At 40.5% G+C, this 25,400-nt stretch overlaps 1 protein-coding gene across 17 annotated transcripts in view; it reads left to right on the top strand.

Annotated features, from left to right (window-relative positions):
- The window catches only part of SGMS1 (sphingomyelin synthase 1), a 264,875-nt gene that overhangs the window by 149,121 nt on the left and 90,354 nt on the right, over nucleotides 1-25,400 (top strand). For 15 of the 17 annotated variants that reach the window (XM_031461322.2, XM_031461324.2, XM_064488184.1 and 12 more), the window contains one exon: nucleotides 13,439-13,519. The exons of 1 other annotated variant lie outside the window; for it this stretch is intronic. Coding sequence is in view for 1 of the 16 variants with exons in the window: in XM_064488184.1 (XP_064344254.1) it covers nucleotides 13,494-13,519 (26 nt within the window). In the remaining 15 variants the exon portion in view is untranslated. Of the gene's footprint in view, nucleotides 1-13,438; nucleotides 13,520-23,990; nucleotides 24,135-25,400 lie in introns of those variants that run through there. One more of the 17 variants, XM_010979942.3, reaches the window with a different exon arrangement.

Raw genomic sequence — 25,400 nt, 5'->3', positions numbered from 1 at the left:
ATCTCTGACCTCTGTTCTACTGCACTGTTGTATTCATATTTCCTTACACCATTACTGTATTTTGTCGAGGATTTTTGAATGTGTGTTTTCTGGCTGTTATAGGTGTATAGTTTTGATGTCTTTGTCTAGTTTTTACATTAAGGTCATGTGGGAATATTCTTTGCTACCTGTTTATCTGTCTGTGTCTTTGCATTTAAAGTGCATCTGTTGTAGGTGGTATGTAGTTGGGTATTACTTTTTAATGTATTCTGACAGTCTCTGCCTTTTCATTGGCATGTCTACTTACTGTAATTATTGATATGGTTGGTTTTATGGCTACCGTTTTGTTCTTTCCTATTTGTCCCATCTTTTATTAGACATTTTTTGGATCCTATATCTCTTTTTCTTCCTTCTCTTTGTTTAGTTGAATATATTTTAGTATCACGTTTTAATTTCTCTTAGACTTCCAGCTACACCTTGTTGCATTATTTTTCTAGTTTCTTTGCCGATGATAATATTTATCCTTAATAAAAAGTCTTTTATGAATAAATATTTTACTACTTTGTATAAAAATATAAGAAACCTATAACCATATGGTTTCATTTGCCCCCACCATCCATTGCACTGTTGTCTTCATACATTTTATATCCATATATGTTGCAAAGCATACAAGATAGTGTTATGTTTTTAATACAGTATATATTGTGTATGTAAAATATTTATATACACACTATATTTAATGCAGTATCTCTAATAAATATATCTTAAGGAAATTAAGAGAAATAGTCTTTCACGTTTACCTACACATTTACTATTTCCAAGGTTCTTCATTCCTTTCTGTAGATTAAATTTTACATCTGGTATCACTTCTCTTCAGCTTGGAGAGCTTCCTTTAGTATCTCTTGCAATGTAGGCCTATTGGCAACATATCCTCTCAGTCTTTATTTATATGGAGATTTTTAATTTTTACTTTATTTTTAAAAGATAACTTTGTTGCATATAGAATTCTAGGTTGACAGGTTTTTTTTTTTCCCTCCTTTTCTTTCAGTGATTTAAAGATGTTGTTTATTGTCTTTGGGCCTCCTGTTTCTGATAAGATGTCTGCCATCTTTCGGATTTTTGTTCTCACATGTGTAATATATCTTTTCTTGTCTGGATGCTTCTAAGATTTTGTTCTTGTTGTTTTCTTTGGTTTTCACAGCTAGATGGGATTTTCTTGTGGCTGAATTTTCTGCTTTGATGTATTCCTATTTTTGCTCCATTTTGAAAATTTCTGGCCTTTGTTTCTTTACACATGTTTTTCTGCCCCATTCTCTCTACTCTTCTTTAATATGTAAATTAGAGTACCTGATACTGCCCCCCACAGGTCATTGAGGCTCTTTTTAAAACATCGTTTTCTTCTCTGTGCTTCAGCCTGGATTCTTTATACTGACATATCTTAGAGTTCACCAGTCCTTTTCCACTATTGTGTCCAATCTGCTATGAATCTAATCTGCTATGTTTTTAAATTTCAGATATTATAGTTTTAAGTTCTAAAATTTCCTTTTTTTTTTTAACAGTTTCTATAGGTCTCAAATTTCCTATTACTTTACCCATTATATCGATCTTTCTCTGCAGATTCTTTTAATATGTTTAAGATTGTTAAAGTCCTTGTCATCTAATTCCATTTTCTGGATTATTTGTACATCTGTTTCTGTGCACTGATTTATCTTTAGCTGTGGAGTTGCATTTTCCATTTGCTTCACATGTCTATTAGTTTTTAATTGTATGCTAGACTTGGCAGATGCTACATTGTGAAGACTTGGGGTTCTGTTATGTTTCCCCAAGGAGAATTGAACTTTGTTCAAACAAGCAATTAAATTGTGAATCATCTTGAACATTATGTAGGCTCATTTTTATGCTAGCTATTTCCATTTTTCCTTTATTTCCCAGGAAATATCCTCTAGTCCGGGTAAATGTTCTTTATTCCTTAAGCCACGGTACATCTGCGGTTTCCCAGGAAAGTCTGAGGCCTTGACCAGGCCCCTGGAACCTGGCATATCTTGAGCTTTAAACTCCTCTAAGGTGGGAAGCTGTTGGAATCTGTCAGCTTTCTAAAAACTTTTCAACTGTTCTTTTTCTCCTCTGGGATCCTTGGAGTCTTGTAGTTCTGGATTTAGCTAACAAGTGCAGAATTTATTTGCAAATTTGGGGCTTTATCCTCCATGACTTCCTCATTTGGGGGTTTTTTCTTCTCATCTCTCAGCTACCGTGGCAAGCCCATATTCTGACCAGTGAGACTGTGGTTTGCCGCTTGAGTTCCATCTGCTGCAGCATAGCCAAACTAGACAAATGAAAATTATCATCCAGTGTGTTTCCCTTACTTAAGGTCTGTAGATGATCCATTTTTTGCCTGCTCTTGGTTATTTTCCAGTACCTTCAAAGCTGCTTTTTGTATTTGTCCACAGTTTATAATTGTAGTTGGATGGAGGGCAGTTTTGCCATCAGAAAGCTAATCTGTTATAGAATTTGTTTTGTGTGGTTTATTTCAGTCATTTGTTAAGAGGTGTTAAAACTCATTTTCATTTGGAGTTTAAAAATACCTTCAAGTCATGCATAATAAATTAAACTTTTGTTACTGGCCAATAGAACATTGTTTAGACACAAGACAATATTTATGAAATAAGTAGTGTTTATGAAAAGAAATATAAGATATTAAAACACATTCAAAGACAGGAAATTTGGTAATCATTCTGATTTAAGTACAGACTAACATTAAGTAACCACAAGAATTTTAATTTAACATAGTTAGTGTATGTATTTAAAGACTCTAGTGTAAGCATTGGAAATAAATTTCAGGTAACTACTTCAGCATTCCTAATGTCTGGTTGCCAATTTCTGACCTATATCAATAACCTTTAAGAGAGGAGATCTCATTTTTGAAGTTTCTTATCTCCCCATAATGCATTTTGGTCACTAAAATCAGCTAGGTAAGTTAGGGCAGTTCTCAGATTCCAAGACCAGAAAGAAATTAGGCCAACTTAAAATATATCATTGCTCCAGGAAAAGTAAGGATGTAGTTAGAAACTGAAATTAACACCCTCAGCAGTGGTACATTTTGCTTTTGTCTGCAGATGCTCACTATGGTAAGAGGTATCATCATTATGATATTGGCAGGAATGGGTGAATATTTAAGGAGGTCAGAATTTTTTTTTTTAACTCTGTCAGGAAAGCTATGTTAAATAATAACAGCATTGCCCTGTCTCACATGTTTCCTGTGTATAATATTTCTTTTAAATTGCTTTGAAGTATTGCTTAATCAGCAGAGATTTTTGTTTGAAACAATTTTTTAAAACTCTTTAAAAAGTATGTGGTCATTATATAAAAAGAAGAAAATACTGATAAATAAAAAGGAAAAAAATAAACTAACCCAAATTTCCTATGCAGGTACAGCCACTTGGGTGGGGCATACATCCTTTTAGTTAGTTTCCTATTTCAATTTATAAAAGTGGATCATACTCTATGTTATAATCTGTTTTCCGCCTAAGTTATTCAAGCAGTTCTATAGGTATGTGAATGTTTGTGCTTTTATATAAGCTGTGTGTATTTATTTAAACAAAAAGAAATTGTACAGATACTGATTTTAAGTCTATCCAGCTAAGCATCTTTGAATATAAGGCCTAGGATAATGAAAATTTTATCATTAGCTAAAACCACATTTGCTTTTTTTTTTTTTTTTTCAACTGATGAACATGAGAGAAACTTCTTTGTAGCTTCTATTTTAACAAACCTAAGAATGGGAGGCTTGCCCTTATTCTGTTTAATTGTAGGGGCAGTTTGCTTCCCTCTTCGGCTGTATCACATCATACGTTGTAGAGGCTGGAAAAGCCCCAAAGTTGCCCTGCAAAACCACGCTTTGCTGATCATCATCAGCTGTAAGTTTAGTCAGTCAGTGCAGAGTAAATTTTGAAACACCAAAGCCTTCTATTTAATCAAGCTCTCATTGCCATCACTGGACCTGGGTGTTGAACAAGGCAGCTTTCCAGAGTTTAGTCTAGAAGGGAAGCAGACGTTGAGCTAGGAAGGAATTATAAGTCTGCTGAGAGTAGTGAGTAAGTTCAATATCATAGAAATATATAACAGTTGTCACTGTCACCGAGTCCAAGCTCGTACTCCTTGCTGCATGACAGGCCAGTAAGTCGAGAGATGAGTTGTGGGGGCAAGGAATAGTGACTTTTTTCAGAAAGCCAGCAGATGAAGAAGATGGCGGACTTGTGTCCCAAAGAACCATCTTGGCTGAGTTAGACTTTAGGCTTCTTTTATACTAAAAGGGGAGGGAGTTTCTGGTTCCAGTCAGCCTTTGGAGGGGATGTAATTTCTTCCTTCCTGTGGTCATTCACAGATGGGCCTGGTCAGGATGTGTCCTGTGAGCTAAACAAAGGTATTTTAGCTTAACGCTCATTACCTGGGAGGCACAGTTCTCAGAGATGGGCCATTATGTATAATTTAAGCTTATAGACAACATTCCTTTAATGATTAACTTGTAGCAAAAGCAATGGAATACAAAAGTTAAAAGGTTGAAACAGATCCAATATGAAGTCAGACTTATTCTTCCCTATTACATCTTGACCTCACATAGCATGTTTGAGAAAAGCTTCTGAGGAAAAGATGTTTAAATTGATACCTAAATGAGGAGGAAGAGTCAGGCAGGACAATGGGACAGGAAAAGTCAGGGGGAGTTTTCCAGGTGGAGGAGCTGTCAGGGAGGCTGACACGTCACCGTGCTTCATATCACACTACGTCATGATCAGTCTTTGTTTTCAGCTTCTCTCCAGTTAAATTTAGACCACTGCTCATTCTCAGAGGGTTTTCCCATTACTTCTTGCTTCATGGTGGCCTAGAAAAGGAAAAGCACAAACATTGGCTTTGTGTTTAAATAGAAAAAAATTGTGTTTAAAATTGAGGCCTGCCACTTAGAAAGTAGGTTCATTTGGGCATGTAATTGTACTTCTCTGAACCTCAGGTTCTTTTTCTGAGCACGAGGATAATGCCATATCTGCCTCGCCTGCATTGGGGATGTTGCAAGGATCAAGGCATGTAAGTGCCTCTGTATCATTATTTGTTCTTTTTGGTGAAGTTGACGGTGCTGGATGACTGACTTCCTTCACTTATGTGCATTTGTGAAAAAGTTAATTTTGCTTTTAAATTTACTGTGGAATAAATGTGGTCTGTTTTTTATTTTGAAATTTTTGCTTAGATAACACTAAAGAAACTATTCATATTAAATACAATCTGAGTAGGAAAGCATGAAGCTCAAATTATCTGCATTAAAATCTTTCTATAGTCAGAAAAATCAATATTACTGAATGAAAGCCTTGAAAATTTATTTTTAAAATCAGAAGCACTGCATTTTGAGATTAAAGGAAAGGTCATATGATAACTCTAGAAATTAGAGACATTTTTATTCTTGGATGATAGAGGAGGTGGGGAGTATTTTTGTCACAGTACTTTCTATGGTAGAATTATCATGCAGCTGATGAAAATACGGACTTGGCCAGGCTGAAGATACTATATACTATTGAAATGTATTGCCTGTTTTGTGGAAATAATGTGGCTACAGATACTAAGAAATCTCCCACGACCTGAAATTAGGGTACAGCAGTAGAAAAGGTTAGCTGTGTGCATTTTATTTGTCTAGATAGGAGATGGTGGTTTGAGGTCCAACACGGAGAATAAAGTAGAGGAACAGACTTGCCTGTTAGATGCCGCCTGACAGTGAGTTAGAGAAACAGGTTCACTAATGACCCTTTCTGCAGATGCCTTGTCAAACTGTGTTATGTCCTTGTATCTCTTTGAGTATGGTTTCTTCTCTTGTAAAAGAAATATTTACCTTTGTCACAAAGATCTTGCCATCTATTTCTGTTTTAAAACTTGGGCCAGGGCTTGAGAAGGTGGACAGTTGACCAAGACTCTTCTTTCTCACCCAGTTTCGGGACCAGCGGGCAGACCAGTGGGAGTCAGACATGCAGAGATTTACTAGGAGCCAAGCTGATTAGAGGACTGTGGCCAAGTGGGTTTTCTGGTATTTCATGCTCCAGTGAGACCAAGTTCCCCCTCATAGTGTGGGAGGGAGCAGCCTGGTCTGCCCCCTCTGTGAGCAGGCCAATTGTGCAAAGGAAGGAACTCTGGAGAGTATGGGCCAAGTTGTCCAGGACCTTCTCCCAACCATTTGAATAATTCACTCCTCTCCCAGGGAGGAGGTTGGGAGAAGCCTGGGCTGTTGGGCTAATGGAAAGTCTTCTAAATGGAAATGAGGCAGGGGGAGTGGAAGTTTCCTGCTTTGTTGAATGGATGTGGTGCATGAGTAAGTGTGGCTGCCTTCTCAGTAACTCTACCACAGTTTCATCTTCTGTAAAACTAGCATAATGATAGTAACATGTCTCATAGCGCTACTGTCAAAATTAAATGAATTAGTACACGGGAAACATTTAGTACAGAGCCTGGCATGTGGTAAACAGTTTGCCTGTTTTTACCTTTAGCAATATCAGTATTTGTAATACTATGTCAAAGCGTTCAGATGTGTTTAAAACGTGGGAGGGTTAAATCCTGTCCTAGTGGGGGTAATGCCTGTAGAGGTATAAGTTCATGTTGAGGAGAGAAAACCTCTGGCTACGTGGGAGAAAATAAGCCCTATTTCTTTTTGGTGTGTTTTAAACATATATTTATTCTTGGTACTAAGGAACAGGTTAGGAAGGAGAACGCTGAGTGAAAGACCACTTCTTTTAGGCTGCTGAGAGTGTTCCAGAATGGGAGTTCTGGAAGGATCCGACCTGGAGGTGTTTAACCCCTTTGTTTTAGTAACTCCCATTGCTGCCGTAAAAGCAGTATTATTACAGAGAAAAACAAGTTGATTTTTATTTTAAATATGGAAGTTTCTAGGTGAAAAGGGCGCTGGACTCTGTGGTCCTAATAGCCTACCAAAACACGTGCTGGAAATCTTTCTCTCTGCAGTGGTTACTTGTTTAGATGTGGTTACTTCTGCCGAAAATGTGAGTGGACATTATTTGTTTATGTCCAGACAGGCTCCTGATGGACAGCACCTACTATGCCAAAGCACACGTGTAATGCATCAGTGAACTGAGGAGTGGGGATTTGTAAAGCAGTAGAACACTTGCACAAGTGTTTGTTCTATGTCTCTTTTGATTTTCCTCCCTACTTAACATTCATTAAAAAAAAAAAAGAAGCAGGTCATTCATGAGAAAGGCGGCCTATTTTAGGGGCATCTCAGTTTATGTAGAAAATACTGTGTGTTGCTTTTGAAAATGGATTGAATGTGTAATATGAATGTTATATTCAGTATTATTCTTTCATCTTGCCACAGAGCTTAGTTTTTACAAGTAGTTCCATTTTTTTCCTCATGGAGTATATGATACCACTGATGTCATTCTGTCTGGTGCCGAAGCTCCAGCTGGGTAGACGGAGCGTAGAGAAGCCTGGGCAACGAGAGGCCTAGGCTGTGCTGCTGGGTGACCCTGAGCAGGGTGCCGAGTCTCTGGGTCTGTGTGTCATCTTCTGCCAACCAAGAGGCCAGGACAGGAAGATGAATGAAGATTTTTTCATCTTTTAAATGATGTGGCTGTAGGATTTCCCCTCTAGTTTTCTGCTTGTAGCAAGATGGCCTGCTGAGGTAAGAGGTCTCTGGCTCAGTGTGTCTTATGCTCTGCTTGAAAATTGTGCATTGAATTAATTTGTAGAAGCTGGCAGTACTTGCTTAGAAGATTTCAGAATGTATGTGTTTGAAAAAAAAAAAAACAGAATATATGTTTTTTCTTTTTTTTTTTTTGTGAGGGGGAGGTAATTGGATTTATTTGTTTGTTTCTTTCTTTATTTTAATGGAGGTACTAGGGATGAACCCAGGACCTTGTGTATGCTAGGCACACACTCCACCACTGAGCTATACCCTTATTAGCAAAATTTAGACGGAACTTTAAATGTCTGAATTTCTGTTTTGTTCATAAACCACTAATACAGAAAGTCTCTAACTTGTCTCTCCAAACATGGGTTTTATAAAGTATTTAAGTCCATTATATCACATTTAAAACACTCTTTTGTTAAAATTATTTTATGATGGGTAGGGTCAGAGTATAGCTAAAATCCTCCTGCTGTTTTAAATATGTCAGTGTTTGGCATGTTAAATAGCCTTGCAGGCCAGCCAGGGAACCTGATCACCATTTATAAGATTGTTATCTCCTTGGTAATTATGACCCACTTTGTCATTCCAAATGGCAAGACTAGGGTGACAGGATGTGTGTGGTAAGAGAGGAAACTGAGGATGTGAGTCAGGGATAGTGAAATAGGAGGACCCATGCCAATGTGAGGGCAGGATCACTCTCCCAGGCCCTGGCCCTGGGCCTCCCTCTTCTTTCCCGTCCTCTCTCCAAAGGGCTTGTGGTCCCATGAGGAACTTGAACCTTACTTCCCGTCTGTATTGGTTATCTGCAGCTGCATAACAGTGTCATTTCCAACTTAGTGGCTTAATCAGTGCACAGACTATCTCGCAGTTTCAGTGGGTCAAGTGTCTGGTCATGATTAAATAGGTGTTTTATAAGGCTGCAGTCAAAGTGTCAGCCAGGCTGTTGTCTCATCTGAGGCTTGAATGGGGAAGGATTTTCTTCTAAGCACGTGTGATTGTTGGCCAAATTCAGGTTTTTGTTAACTGTCAGCTGGAGGCTACTCTTCCCTTCCTCTCTCTATAGGCAGCTTACCACTTGGAAGCCAGCAAGGGAGAGAACCTTGTAGCAGAATGGACGTTACAGTCTTATGTGATATAACCACATATGTTCTGTCATTTTTGTCATATTTGGTTATAGGCAGATCACAGGTCCCACCCCCAGTCCAGGGAAGGGGGTTCAGGTGTGGATGACAAGAGATGGGGGTCATGGGGGCTGTTTTAGGGTCTGCCACATTTGAGGCTGGCCAGGAATGTGTCTTCTCTTTGTCTCTCCTCTCCTCCTGTGCATTGTCCTGCTTAACTAGGGGTGTGACTCCTTCCTTCTGACCGGCAGAGAATTCAACAACCCTGAGTGACCTTTCTTCCTCTTTTCCACTGTTAAAATGCAAGGAAAAGGCAGCAGGAAGCTCTACCTTGGTATGTAACTCAAGCTGTTGGGGCTCTCCCTTGACAGCTGGCGTTTGGCGTGTGTGACATGCTCCCTGGCAGGTGTTTCTAGGTCAGAGTGTGGCTTATATAAAGGACCTAAGAGGGGACTTCTCAGCTTTTGTGTCTCCTGGTCACTGTTGTTCTTAAGCAAGCGCTGAATTCCAACACTAGGTCACTTTCCCAGTGCCATCCTTTTAGGATTCTTGCTATGACTGTGTTTTTAGAGTCTAATTTAGAATCATTAGTGGTTTGGGTCCGTTTACACTTTGGCCCCATTAACTGCTCTTTTGTGTCATTTCCATCATTTCCTTGTTTTCTTCTGTCATCTTTAGAGGGTTTCTTGCCTTTTTGTGGCCCGCTTGTGCCCTGTGACTTGCTCAGTCTTCAGTTACTGCTCTTCCTCGTTTGCTGAGGAGACTCATCACTGTGCTGTAGGCTAAGAACAAGGACTGAAGCCGGGCTGTCTGGATTTGAGTCCCAGATCTGCCATTTATTAGCCAGGGAATCTCGAGCAAGTGATTCCATTTTGTTTCTGTGTGGCTGGTATGAACATTTCTGATTTTTAACACTGACCAACAAGCCTCTGCTTGCTGCCGCCGCTCACACTTTATATCCCAAGATATGTGCACAGATATAGGCGCAATTTGTGCTTTACTACTAAATGAAACTTGACCCCAAGCCTTCCTCTGGTCTTCTAGTGAAATGGGCCAGACATTTTTGAGCTTACAAGGATACCTCCTTTTTTGTTGTTAACGTTGCCCTGGTACTTGCTTTGCCTTCGAAAACTGCGAATAGCGTACTTCTTCCAATAACAACATTTCATGAGCATTTATTATTTGCCATGAGCTTTATTAAACTGTTTGCGGGCATTATGTCTCTAACCCATGTGACAACAGTAAGTGGTAGTGCTACTATTATTCCCATTCTATTGATGAAGAAACTGGGGCTTAGAGAAATTAAATAACATGCTCAAGGTCTTCAGGGTAGATTGGGGAATACAGTTCTGTGTGACTGCAAAGCACATGTTTTTAATGATTGTAGGACACTGTCTCTCACAGAGGAAACCCAGGCCCCCCTTCATTACTAACTCCTTGGTAGAAAAGAGGCTAGGAATGCAAAACAGTCATGTCTTGCTGTACCAGAGCTTTACCCACTTCCGCAGCCTTGGTGCAAGTGCCATCCTCTAGCATCTCAGCTCTCAAATGATTTTGATGCCTGCCAGTTTCCTTCCATGTTGGGGAGGCTTGGCCTCGCCCTAGAAGATGAAGAAGCATGCATTCAGAAAGGAGTGTATTCTTTTCAGCCAGGTTTTTGCATGACTGTTGTAGGATCTTAACATTGTATATGAAGTACGATTAAGAAATACTGGGTTTTTAACAATCTTAGCCAGGATTCACACATCCAGATTCTTCTCCTACAGTGCATCAGCCAAGTTAATTGCTTGTGTTCTGGGGGTACTGCCTTTGCATTGCATTTTCTTAAATGAACTTCATGTCAGTCACCTTATAACTCCTTCTCCATCCATCCTAGTACTTAGCACAGTGTCTTCTGCCAAATGGGTAATTCATTAGACGGTTGTTGAAATCACTTGTCATTCTTTCAAATAACCATAGTGGTGGCAAATTACCATCTTTGAGGGTGAATTTGATTCCTTGAACCTATTAAAGTGTTTTCCATTATAGCAAATAAAGTGTCTGGAGTTCAAAAATCAGGAGCAACCAAGCTGTAATGAGACCGATTTGCTCGTGGACGTTGTGCACTGGTTTTGTACTCAGCTTACTCTGAGTTGTCAGCATCTTTGGTGTGAGTCCTGAGGATGACTTAGAAGGGGTCAAGGAGTACTTTTTGTAGATAGAAAGTTCTGTTAGCAATGCCTCACCCTGTGGGTCTTTGATTTTCTAGAAAATGTAGCTGACAAATCCACACTGCTGTTGGTCAGGCTGTAATGGGAGGGCTCGCCTTGGCGATAGGCTGCCTGCCACTCTCAGTGTGGCTTTCATTTCCCGCAGATGCCCGCTGAGTACTTGGCATGACAGCACACGCCAGGTGAATTAGCACTGCTGGGGATGATTCATTCCCTCTTTCAAGAATTTATCATCAAAAAAAGAAACTCAGTACCGATACAAAGAAGGCTAACAAATGCATAGCTAGAGCTTCCGGTTTGCGTGTCAGTAACTGCCAACTCAGATGGAGATTTTTATTTTACACTCCATTCGGATCAACTTAGAAAAGTTTTATGTTGTTGTCAAAAGTATGATTTGAACCTCTCTCCAAAATGTTCACCTAGAGAAAGAGTCTGAATTTAACGGCCTCAATACCATAATTGCAGTTTGTAGCTATGAATTTAATAGACCATCATGCTTGGACTAGTAAACATGATAATTGTAATTATGTTTTGGGGACATATTCTGTGATGAGCACTATACATACATTATCTCAAATCTGCATAACTACTCTCCGAGGTATGTATGATTGTCCTTAATTTATAGACCTGGAAACCGAGGCTTACAGGATTAAATTACTTGGCAAAACCACACTGCTATTAAATAGCAGAAGTGTAGTTCACACCTGCTTATTTTAAACTTTTATAAAACCCTCTTTTTCATGCCTTTAAAAGGCTTCCATGCCAAGTGACCTGGCGCCTGAAGCTACGGCTAGCCTATGAGCACGTTTCTCAGTGTTGGGTATGATCTGCAAGTCTTTGAGTCTTCAGTCCTTCCTTGCTATTTTTACAGATGTTGACAAGTTCTTTCTTTGTTACTAAGAAACCCTCTGTATTGATGTGGTGTTTTTTCCACTCTGTCCCTTCTTCATGCCCCTCTTACAAACACACACACCCGTACACACACCCCCCCCCAATGGTTTGGATAATGTGGGGGTTCTCCCTGTTCTGTAACTGAGGTGACACTGTCTATCATGGTACCTCAGTGTATGGAACCATTTTACAATCCGTATTAATCTCTTCTCTCTGAATGCCTTAACTAACAACAGTCTTCAGGTAAGGAAAGTTAGCAGGTTGCTGTTTTATAGTTGTCATCTATTTGGAGTCATATGTTCCTCGCCTAAAATGAGCGATAGTCGTGTTCTGCTTGGTAGAAGTGAGACGTTTTCGTTCGGGCTGTTCTGTGAAGGGAAAGAAAGTGGAACCTCCTCTCCCTTGGTTGTGGACCCTTGAATGTTAATGAAATTGAAAAACAAAAGTAAAACATCATTCCGAATGACTCCCTTTTAGAAAACGGTGGGCACTCTGCTGAGCATGATCCATTATTCCATGAATTGTATGAATTCCAACATTTGAATTGATACGTGGACAAGTGGCAAGTCTGATCATTGAACATCAGGTGTCCCTGATTCTGGGATAATACCCTTCTTAGATCCAAGTGTGCTTGAATTTGGCAGATTATGTCTTTGATTTTACCTAATCCTCACAACCACACAGTACAGTATTTCTTTCAGAAATAAAGAAACTGAGGCTAGGAAGTTGTGAATGGATTTTCCCACGGCTAGTGAGTGGTAGGACTTTGAGCCAAGGTTCCTTCTGTGCAGGGTCCTTTGGGAGATGGTGGTGGCTTGGGTTGCCTTATCATTTCTCTTTCTATCTATGAGTTTTAAATGATTTAAGAAATAGCGCAATGATTCAAATGGGAATCAACATAGGTGGTAGCTTAATTACTGGTAAAACAGGATGGGAGGGCTCAGAAGTATCAGTTACCTCCCGCTGTAAAACATGCATTGGACCCTAGAAACCCTGACCTAGCCATCCGGTAATGGCAGGAGGGAAGCCGGCAGGGAGAGCTGGCTGGTCCTCTGGGAAGCAGACGGCCGATGACCTGCTTGCTGTGTGGCTGTTGGCTTGGGCCCGGTGCTGGAGAGAACAGGAGGGAGGCCCTTGCTGCCTGGCTCGGCGTGGGGCCGCCGCACTGAGCCAGTGCTTCCTGCGTCCCAGGCAGACGAGTCACAGTCACTCATCACTTGTTGTGAGAAGTAAGGAGGGGCTTGAGAGAGAGAGAGTGGCTTACTCTAATACTGCTCCCTCCCAAAAACCAGACTAAAAATTTCTTCCCGAAAACAGAAGGGAGGGTATTTTAAGAGTCTCCACCCCAAACCCCAACGGTAGAGACACTGCTCTTTACATTTTTTTCTCTTGAGGTGATCTTCTCTGTTGCTTTCTCCTGCCTTTTTGACTTTGGAGAGAAAGAAGGAGATAACTGTACTTCTCTCTGTGTTTTGGGTAGAAAGAAAGAAAAAGACTAATGTAGTAGAGACCAAGAAAATGGTCTTTTATGAGACATATAATCAGATTCTTTCTTCTCATGGCAGGTGATGGAAATGTACTGGAACAGTGGGAGAAGCCGGTAACTTATAGGAAGCCAAGATGACAAGAATTTTAACAAATAATCCGTGAGTAAAATTGTGTTAGTCCTTTGGAATTCCTTTCACTACAGGCTAAATTTTCTGTAAGAAACCATGGTCAAATAAGACCACAATTAAATACCTTGGAAGTCTAAAAGAGAAAATTTCGAAAAGTAGATACTCAAACGCTTCTGAAAGTTGGCGCTAACATTTGAGGAATTAGGTTTTTGCATTGTTCTTTCTTGGTAGAGTGTGTTATTTTAAGTTGGGTGCATCAGTTAGGTGGATAGAGCATAAGTATTTAAAGAATTCAAAGAGGATTCCCTATGTATTAACCTTGGACTAGCCCTTCTCAAATGCAGATCAATCTTGCTTCCAGTGGTTCTGTGGGCCCCATTTCTTACCCACTTTTTGTGGGTACATTTTGGTGAATGTGAATAAAATTGAGCTCTTTGTCTGTCCCTCTTCGAGTATGCCATTTTCTACGCATCAGGGGCCATTAACGTTTACTGGTTATCTGACGGTTATACATGGCTGATTTTGGTTTCATTATGGTAATGACATTGGTAAGCCAGGTCGTTAGTGGGAAGATCATACATTTTTGAGTCAGACATTCACAGGCCTGGTCTCATGCTTTACTCAGCCTCTCAACCTCAGCTGACTCATCTGTGTACTGAATTTGATAATGCCTCTCATGAAACGAAGGACCATGTGGCCAGTACTTTGTGCTGTGACTGGGACATTCGAGGGCCACAATAAAAGTGGTTGCTTTCCATCCTTACATTGGTGTCATGATTTACAGTTTATAAGCCTTTATCCTGACTCAGAAAATTGGCCAGCTCAACTTCCTGAGCTACTGTTAGGCAATAGGTTAAGACTGCTGGTAGTGATATGCAGGTAAATGTTCAGAGCTCACCCAGAGGGGAGGAGGGGCAAACATTTGCCAGTTTCCATGGTGTCAGTACTCCCAGCCATGGCTGATTTCAAACTACCAGCGAAAGGTACCCGCCAGCAGAGTTGGGAAGAGATGTGCAGGAGCGCACCACTAGATGCTTCCCTACCAACCAGATACAAGAGTTGCGGAGAATGTCAAGAGCATTGATAGAAGTAAACAAGAAGTGATGGGTTTTGAGTATTTGTTCTCTTTGGTTTTAGTATAGTTTATTTTAATTGTTTATTTATATAATTTAGCTTTTAATGATCATGTGTTTAACAACTACCTGGCCAAAAATCCTGAGACTGTGACAGTGGGTTCTAGGGGGTGGCTATGAGCTGGCCCTAGCCCGCCATGACACTTTGAGGACCAGCATTGGGTGCCGCCTGGCGAACCACGTAGCTTTGCTTTTGATTCAGAAGATAAGTTTTAAGGAAAGTGAATTGTCTCCAGAGAGAGTGAAACAAAACAAAACAAAATATTCTGGGCGGTTCAAAGTTCATACTGGCTTGATGAAAACCTTAGGGAGCAAAATGGAGGAAAGAAAGGAAACCTGATCAGATATCTCAGTGTTACTTCTAGAAGTAGTTTCTTCAGTTTTCTCACTTGCCCTTTAGAAGGGAACAATTGAAGCCTGAAATTGCTAAGTAACAGCTAAGATCGTGGTGGTTGTTTTTATTTTAAATCTCACCCACCTCGTTCTCAAAACACATTCTTTATTGAACCTTCAAAAAAATGCCTTAGATATTTCAAAACATTGGTTTGTGTCAATTCCCTGAATCAGACTTACATAATCTTAAAACACTTATTTCCCTTATTTCTTCCTAAAACAATGGGTATTTATAGTTCCTACGGAATCAGGATTGGACTTGGATTATTGCAAAAGTAGTTCTTGTCCCTTTGAAGCGGAAGCTCATGGAGAGAAATCTGAGAGACTTGCCTCTGGATTAGGAAATATTGACCCATGTCTTAATTGAACTGAATAAGGCTATCTTTGGTAACTTGGAAAGCAAACAGGGAACAAAAGGGACTGGTGATTAACAGAGAAATTTTGCCACAGATGAAATATTCCGATTGACTCTTTCTTTTTCCAGAATGGACTTGATGCAGTTTCTGGACACCCCACTGTAGATGAGGTTTTGACTAGAGCACTGCTAGGTGTGTAGTCTTCAAACGTGTAGATTTTACAGACTTGCTTTTTGTTCAGATCAATATACACTCAGTAGTTTCTGGATACTTGGGAGTCATGAGTTATTAGGGTAGAACCCAGCAAAAATAAAACAGGCCTATTCCACTTCAGGAGTTGATAATCAATCAAGCCTGAACAAAGAAAACTGATTTCAGAACAAATGTGGTTTTAATTTAATAAAAGACATGTTAAATACTCAGGCAACAGATGGCAGAGAGGAATTACCTGTGTGGTAAGAGTGGGCTAGATCAGGGAAGGTTTCAGGAGCAGAGGACATTTGAATTGGGTATTTAATGATTAATTTCTTTTAATTAAAATACCCTTTTTAAAAAAAATTAAAAGTTAACTATGCTAACTGGAAAGAAGTTTAAAATGTAGAAGTTCTTTAGAAGACTCATCAATATTACCACTACCCAGAGATATCATTATTAACATTGTTCTTTGTTTTCTGCCACATTCTTTCTTTACCTAGATTAGATACGTATTTTTTCCCTCCCTAAAATGGATCATTATTAACATTGTTTTGAAACCTGATTTGACTGACAGTGTACTGAGACCATGCCACATTTATAAACACACGTCTACGTCACTTTTGTTTTTCTGATGTAGCATTCCATGTGTTTGTGATCTGTTTTGTATTCACCCATTACCTTGTTAGTGGGCATTTAGTTGTTCTCAACTTCATTCTTGTAAAGCGCATCATGATGAACATCTTTGTGTGTGCATTGTGGTGCACTTGCCCAATTATTTGGGCAGGATCTTTGAGCAGAGTTGGGACAGTGCTTAGGGAACCCTCTTGGTAGAATAAACAGTTTGAGCCAAGAGGTAGAGGTGGGAAAGGAGGATCCCATTCTGGGGAAAGGCTGGAATTGTAGTTTACTAGGATGTGGAGCGGGAAGGTAAGTAGTGCTAATTAGGGCTGGAGGTAGAAGATAGAGGGTCTTTGATGCTAAGTCCTTTTATTCATTCTCAGTTGGGAGCCATGCATGGACTCTAGCTCATCCTTCAAATGAAGACTGCATGTCTTCAATTTTGCTTAATTTCCTTGTTTAGGAAGAAATAAAAATTATTAATAGTTCTGCCTTCTGAAACTTCTTGAGAGTCTTAAGAAACTGACCAATCAGGGGGCAAACAAGTAATAGAAATCATGGGAAAAGTGTGTTTGTGTATAGAAAGGTGAGCTTATGGTTTTGACGAGTGAAGGAAACATCACGAATACATGCATTTTCTACACTTAAGGAATTTTAACAAACTATTTGTGATTAAATTTAAAGATGATTTGGGAAAGACATGGGTGAGAAGACAAATATAATCATTTAATAACAATACTACCTTATATTTATTGAGTACTTTAATGTTCTTCTATGTTTTAAATACATTGCTTTACTTAATCTCTCAACAACTTTTTTAGGAAGTGTGTAGGATTATCTCCATTTGGCAGGGGAAACGGAGGCCTCAAAGGCTGATGTAGTGAGAAATCACCAGACTTGGAGCTCCGGTTCAGGTGCTGCTGGGGCCTTGGGCAAGTCCCAGTATTGCACCAGGATGCTTGTGAGGATACAGTGAGACAGTGTGTGAAAGATGATGAGAACAGCATAAAGGACCTTGGAAATGGAAGGACTGCTTTTTGTAATAGGACGCCTTCTTCTATCATTCCTGAAGGGAAGACACTTCTCTAGCTATTTCCCATTCCCTTTGTGGTAGATTATATTATTATAAAAACATTGGCTATTCCTTCCTACCCACCCTCCATCCTGTGGGAAGATTGTGCTTTCCCACCTGACTGAGGGTTGAGACGCATGGCGGGCTTGGCCCTACGACTTATTTGGCCAAGAAATGTAAACAACAGTGACAGGTGCCATTTCCAAGCAGAAGTGGAATAGGCATCGCCTGGTTTTGCCGTCTCTCTTTTCTCTTTGCCGTGGGACCAGTGTGTCCCGGTTAGGGGTTCTCCTTCTGCCCTCGTCCCAGAGTGGAGAGGACATGGAGGCGAGCCTCGGCTCAACCACAAAGAACCAAACAGGAGCCAGGAATAAGCCTTTCTCTGTTGTTGGCCTCCAAAATGTTAGGGTTATTTGTTCCTGCAGCGTCATTTAGGCTGAGCTGATATATTCCTTTTTCACCCCTTAGGTCCCACCCTCTCTCCCTTTCAGGACACACACACACACACACACACACACACACCTTGTACAGAAAACTTTCTTTTTAAGTTGAGAGACAGTGCTCCCCGTCATCTGTTGTGCTACAGTCTCTCTCTCTCTTGCTGTGTAGAGGTCAACCTTCATCAGAAGTTATCACTTCGTGTAAGGCATTTAAATAAAGTATTTAGGGTTGACCAACTTGACCCTTAATTTTTTTTTCCTTCACACATTTGAAGAACATGTCCTGTGTCAAGGTCTGGATGTCTGGAGGTTTTAAAAAATTGAAGCCCTGGACCCAGCCTTCAGGAATCTCAGAGCACGATGCAATTGGATGCTGTGTATCCCAGCAGTTGTACAACTAGGCAGACGTGTCAGGTGCTGAAGGGGTGTGTCACTTTGATAATCGGCAAGCTGTGTTCACGCAGGTGTCCCCACTTTGTTGTATGCCACCTGTAAGGTGTTCTCTAAGTGTCATTGCTTTCCACTCGTCAAGCTTATCTCCCCTTTTCCATCTCCCCCTCAGCATGTGTTTACTGTACCATTTAATTTGTACTGTGTGTTAGACTTCCTGATTCTCAATATGTAGTTTCTTTGTCAAACAATGTATATTGACTCATTCACTAGCTTAGTGTATATGTCCTTTCTTTGGACATATCTTATAAGCTCTTTAACTTCTTTATGTTAACTTTTTCCCAAAACAAGATTGCTTAACGTACTATTACAACAAAATTAGACTCTTTGAAAATATTTTCTTATTTCCTCTGATCCCCCTTCCCCAAGTTATTAGTTCTTTTCTTCATGACGTGTGAGTGAAGTTCATTGTTAGTCCGTGTGCTCCTTTCTTTTTCTTTTTATGGTGTCTGATGTGTTCAAGGCTCTTCATGGGAGAACCAGTTTGTCTGGGCTTAGTAATACATTACCTCAATTTGGAATAATTTCCAGTTGACCTGTCATATTTCAGGTCACATGTCTAATAATCTGACTAATGACTAGGCCTGGCTTTGGACCATGGGGTGAAACCAGTAGGTCCTAAGAGTCTGTCTGACTAGCAGTTTCTAGCTTTTCCCTTCCTTTATGATTGAATTCAGCTGTTGTCTGTCTTGTTGCTTCTGACCTCCTCTCCAGTATGATTTCAAAAGGCACAGGGTTAGTAATAAACTAAAGACATGGGATTAAAGCCCCATCTTGGACCAAGGGCTTTCAGTTTCTGTTCAATGTGCACAGAAAGAAGCGGCTGTCAGCCTCCATCAGACAGGAAGGAGCATCCAGGGAGCTGCCGTGGGTTTTCAGTAACGGGCCGCCTTTAGGTTGGGTGACGGGTTCAGGACTGGTGATTTTAATATTATTTTTCCTGACAAATATGTTAAATATACCCTCTTGTACGTATTAAATACTGCGTAACCAAAAACATCTCTTTAATGTGTGAAACACAGTTAAAGCTGTGAAGTGCACCCATTGCATTTACATTGGCAGAACTGAGTCACTTTAGTTATTTTTGCAATTTTAATTTTCTCTTAAAACACCTGTCTGAGTGCCCTCTGAGATAGTGTATCTTCTTTTTTTCAATAGGGCAAAATAAACTTTTTATGAAGATACTATTTATAGATCCTTAATTTTCAGATGATCTTCATGTAAGTACAAGTATCAATATAATTTAAGATTTAGCCAGAGAAATATTTTTCTTTTGTTCTCCCACAGAGAAATACCTTCTCTTGGGAAGACACAGAAGGTTAATATCTGGTTATTGACTCTGCCCACTAGCTCCTTTTCTCTCTGCAGGGAAATCTAGATATTTTCACAGAGTCTGAAACATTCGAAAGCCCATTCATGTCTGGCTGCGATAAGTATCAGACAGAATGGTCCCAGCTTTGGGGTCAAACATACATAGCTTCGTAGCCGGCTCTGACTCATCTTCATGATTGACTTTAGGTGTGAAAACTTTCTCGAACTCCTAGTTTCCTTGTGTGTTCAGCGCCGTTTTAATACCTGCCTTGCTTTGTTACAGATTAGATGTAAAATGATGTGTGTACAACAGAAGCCACTGTCATTACGAGATACTCAGGAAATGAATTAAATTGAGCGTGCTTTTCTTGCTGCAGGTCAAATTTCAAGTACATTTTCCTATAGGAACAATGTTATGAATGGAGTTTGATTATCGTGTTAGAAAGCCAACCTGTAGAACCAAAAATGCCATCCTTTCCTGATGGAGTTCATTTTAAATTGGTCCTAAAGCCCAACCATCCCTATGGCTTTCCTTTTGCTGAGTTCTTTGGAGTCAGTAGGTCTACCTTGCTCTTGCCTTTCTGCTGCTTCAAGTGCCCTTTCTGTTACCTGCAAGTTAAAGGATGCAGACTAATTCTTTGGTTGTTTATACATGGAATATTTCACAAGTCTGTGTCTTTGTCATGGGCAATTATAATAAAAGTAATTGCATAGTAGGACAGCTGATTAATCACACAGCTTTTTGAGGACAGTGGTAGTATTTATTCCCATCTCATAAAAGCAGAAATATATTAGCACTAATTAGAGGATACAAGTGACTCCATGTGTACGTGTGAATGACAGTCACTCTTCAACAGAGGCTTGCTCTAATGCAAATGCCATATAACTTTTTATTTTAAACCATGTAAACAAAGGGATACTTGTGGTTCTAGTAGTTACAAGTTGCCTTGAAGAACTGCCCATTTTATGTTTAAGAGCACTTGTAGGTAAACAGGTGGTTGTTTGTGGCTATCCCATGTACACAATGCTTATATTTAAGGAGGAATTGGTACTTTGGCAAGATGGTCAAATATGTACGTATGTGTTCCTTACCTGAAAGGGAAGCTAGAATGACTTAATGCCTCTGTTCTTCCAGTGGATTAGTATTTGGGGAACTGAGATTGTCTGTGATGACATTCTGTTGTAAACGGGTCTTCCGTTTAGGAAATATCAAACTTGCTTTCTCAGTCCTGGCATTCTTTATTGTTGGAACATGTCGTAAAGAGCAAAGACATGCATCTGTCGCTTGGGGTCTGCTTGCCAGCTGGTTTGAACAGCTATAGTATTTGTTTATTCTTGATGTGTCAGCAGTCAGAAGGAAAGTTTTCCTTTCTCCTTTGTGGCTGTTCTATAACTCAAACATCATTATATCAACAATGACTGTTTGTTCAGAATCTGCCAGGTCCTGGGCCACACAAGGCCCCTGGAACACTGTCACTGCCTCAGAGGAACTTTGTCGTCTGCTGAGAGAGAGAAGTCAGGGATCTCAAAAAGAAGGAAGACACTCAGGCTCTATACGTCAGTTTTGAGATGGAGGTATAAAGAATAAGGTATTTGCAGGGGAGGAGAGTTCCCTGGGGTTTGCACCAGTGAGGAGGGTTCCAGGAAAAGGAAGGGTTTGAGTGTGTCTGGAAGGTGATACTAGTAAGAAGAGTGAAAGAGGTCGTAACAGAGGCCATGGCCTGGGCCAGGTGTGGGGGTGGTAATGTGCCCACTGCTTTAGGAGGACAATGAGTACACCAATTGGATTATTTGGCCAAGGGTTTTTTTAAGTGAAAGATGGGACTTGGAGAGGTGGAGGCCAGCCTTTGAATGACTGAACGTCATGGCACTGGGTCTGTGGGCTAATCGTTCCTTTTTTTTTTTTTTTTTTCCTTTAACTGTAGAGTGACAGTCTTTGTACTCTGCATTTTAACTTTAGGCAACAAAGACATCCTGGAAATAGTTATCCGTTTTCTTTTGTGAGGCTGTTCTAATAACGTGGGTAATTGTGTTTTTATTTCTGAAGCATGAGGATTGTTGCAAACATCTTTTAAGTGCTTTGAGTTATGACTGAAAGTGCATGTATTTATAAAGGCTTCCTTCTTCCTGAATGGAGCGTCTATAAATTTTAAGCTTGACTGGATCCTAGACAACAGAAACAAACTATGTGCTCTCTTTCCCCTCCTCTTTCATGTATCTCAGTGTATCTATGTGTGGCTGCATACACGCCATGCAAGTGCTTATTTTAAACTGCAGTGCCATGAAGTTTATTGAGTTGCTCATACACACACAGGTTATATATACATATATATGTATATAGATATACACATATGTGTGTATATATATATAGTCTTATCATATGAAAGCTACAGTTCTTGATGTAACAGCCAACATATTATCAGTTTGGCCAGTATAATTGATAGTAATAGTTTCATAAACAGAAAATCAATGTGCTTAAAAATAAGTATTAATTTACCTGGAGGTTTGAAGAACGTTGCCCCTTAAGCAAATGTCCTCCTGATCTCTACTATGAAACTATACTTGTTTAATTGACAGAGGGAAGGTTTATGACAGGATGGTACTCTGGACTTTGACACTTATCATGTGATGGTGCTGATGTGTTGGGGGCACAGAGGCTGGGACCTGGCAGCTGGAGCAGCAGCTAGGAGACACTCAGCCTCAGTGACTCTGGCGTGGATGCCTGCAACAGGATGGGAAAAAGAGAACAAATGTGAACAACGTTAGGAAGCCATCATCATACCTGTTGATAGTGAGTTGTCAATAGAAAGGGAGGGAGCTCAGATGATTGTAGACCTTAATTTACAGTGTTTAGGACAACAAGATTACCTTTATGAGGAATATGAGAGTCAAGAGAGATTTATCAGCTTCATCATCTAGGATATAGGCCCAATATACCTGCTGCTGAGGTTAAATGTTGGGTTACAGGCTTATCTTGTGCCTGCCCTTTTGGACCATAACTGGGTCTTAGAACTAGAGATGAAGCAGTTAACATAGAGCCACATACCTGATCATTTACTGGCAGAGCTGGGATTAGGACAGGTGCTCTTGACTCCTAGGGCACGTTCTTTCTGCTTTTTCATGATGGTCTGGAGAAAAGAGTAGCATTTTAGAAAGGGCCCTTGATCTCACTTTAGATTTTTATCTTTGGCTTAATGAATATTTTAAAGAAATCTTGGCTCATGGAATGACTGGTTCTAAACAAATATGAGGAAGTTAAACTCAGGAGTTCTTTTCCAAAGCCAAGATGGTTTAATTTGTAACTTAAAAAAAAAAAAATGATTCCTTTGCAAAAACTCTCTCCTCCCACTAGTAATGAACTCTTAACTGGTCCTCAGGACCTGGCAGTTCTGTAGGCACCCATAATCTGCCAATTCCCAGCTCCTTCGAGTTTATTTTAAATACTTCTATTCCAAAATGATGTTTAGGGTACAGTGACCCAGAGAGAATGAGTATTTCCAAAATCATTCTTATTTTCTTAAAAGTTGGTTTAATTGTGGCATTAATAAAATCATTCCAATTTTGAGCCTTTTTTTTTTTTGCTACTAATAAAATTTCTATTGTATAATAAGAACACCAAATCCAAGAATTCTAATCCCAAAGCTTCAGTTCTTTATCACTTAAATACGGGACTCAGGCCATGCAAATACCGAAGAACTACTTCAGCTCTAAAATTCTTTGGATAGTTTAACATTGAAGAGAATCTTAAAAGAAAAATTATGAGCCAATTTGTCCACAAGTTTGGAGAGTTTGATTCTGAACTCAAGGGGACAAGACAGCATTGTTTGAGTGCCTACTCTGTGCCACGCACTGTACCAAATGCTTTGCTCGTATTATTACAAATAATCTGTCCAGGAAACTCTGTGGGATGGGCCTTTTATCCCCTTCATTGCAAATAATTAACCTGCCCGAGATCATAGTGTCAGAAGTTAGGTCCGAATCTGTTTTGATGCCAGATCCCATGCTCTTAACATCGGGGATCGCTGCCTAATTCAAGAACTTTTACTAAGTAATAGAAATTAACGTACATCCCACGTTCAAGTAACTATCATAACAAAGTTAATCTTTGTTTTGTAAGAGTTTTTTTTAAAAAGCTATCCATCATTTTCTTGAAGTTGTTAAAGGCTTAAGTTTAAAAAAAAAAAAAAAGGCTCTTAAGCCTGATATAAATCAAGAAAGGAAAGTTCCGCCTTAACCGACAGTGAACACTCTTATTGGTTAGGATCGCACGGGCTGACTCATTTCTTTTTTGCTGTGTTAGAGGGCCACACCCTGCATTCCAAAAAACCTCTACTGCCCGGCCACACCCGCGGCCTCGCTGCTGGAGCCGCTGGGGTTGGACTCGTTGGTCTTGCTCACAGCTGCCCCCCCACCCACCCCGGGAGAATCCTCCCGCCCGCCGGAGCGCAGGGCTGCCCAGCGCCGCGGTCCTTGCACGCCGGCCGGGCAGGCCGCGGGAGCAGGGCGGCCGGGGCCCGCGGAGGCGCACGCGCGCCCCACAGCCGGGCCGGGGGTCGGCGCGCCGCTGGCCGCCTTCGCCTCTCCGCCTGCGCCGGGGCAGGCAGCGCGCCGGATCCGCGTGCAAACTTGGCGCCCCAGGAAGTTTCCCCGAGACTTTGCCTCCAGGGAGGAGAGACCGTAAGTGTTGCTCCTCCTGGGATGCTGTGCTTCAATAAATTGCTCTCTGGGGGTGGCGTGGTAGCACTCACAAGACGTTGGGACAGGTTAACCGCCGGGAGAAAAACCCTTCTTGCATTGCAGAAAGCAGTCGGGACCACGGGCGTTGCCATTCCCTCCACTACAGCGAAGTAAAGGGATTCTAGTTTTTACCGGCCGCTTTGATGATAAAACATGCAACAGCTATTGACACCTGAGAACGCTCACAGGGTAGTTAATAAAACAGGGGGTGTATAGGTAGACTACATCCACAAATCTTCCAAATTTTGTGGGATGCTTTTGAGAGCCAAGGGTCCGGGGGTGGTTTCGGTTTGGGGTTATCACGCTTTCCTTATGGAGGTTTTTGAGGGAGTGGGGTTGTATTTACAGTTTGGTTACTCAGTTTCGGGGAAGTACTCGCTTTCTCAAACTCGCTTTCTCGCTTTCCATTCCCTCTACAAAAAAAGTCCTTCAGCCAACTCCTTTGGCTGGTTGGGAGCTAGCTGGTGAGTGAGATCTGCTCAGTGCCAGAAAGAAGCACATGCGCCCCGTGTTTGGAAATTGAGCGTGTTTACTCCACAGCTATGCTTTCTATTTATTGTGGCCAGGTAATTGCTCTTGTGGAATTTGTGGAAATAGATACACTAAGAAGAATGCATGGCACTTGCTTTCCCCCTCCCCACCCTCTTCCTTTCCTACTTGTGTTTGCTGTGTGTAGTTGTGACTTAAAGTTGTACCACAACAGGAACCAGGAGACCTAAAGTCGATTCCCATTTCACTCCTAACCCTGTTGAGTTAATGGTCACTTTTAACTTTATGTAGAGACAGCCTCTTTTAAAAATCTGCTTTTAATTTAAAAAAATCTGTCTTTTATGTAAGAAATTAGTCAACCAGTGCATAGAGAGATTAGTAGGTCCAACTAAATTATTTTCTTGCTAGAGGGTGGGGAGGCAGGGGACAGGAGGAGCAGAATCCTGTGATTATTGCTGTTTACTAAGAATGTACGCAGCACCGCAGGTATCACCACCAGAAACACCAACTGTACTGGAAAGGCAGACTGAAGACGCCCTGATAGACTAAAGGACGACAGGAAAATGTAAACTGAATTATGAAGTTGCAAGTACGAATTATGAAAGTATGAATAACATTAAACATCCTTCATTTTTGACAATGTAGATGCTAATGCAAAATAGACAAGCTCTGTAACACAGAGAGTAGAGTTCTTTGGAGCTGACTTTATTTTAGCTC

This window comes from Camelus dromedarius, chromosome 8 (genome assembly GCF_036321535.1).
Source record: "Camelus dromedarius isolate mCamDro1 chromosome 8, mCamDro1.pat, whole genome shotgun sequence".
In the NCBI taxonomy this organism is placed as follows: Eukaryota; Metazoa; Chordata; class Mammalia; order Artiodactyla; family Camelidae; genus Camelus; species Camelus dromedarius.
Note: the sequence above shows the minus strand (reverse complement) of the source record. Positions and strands in the feature narration are given on the sequence as shown.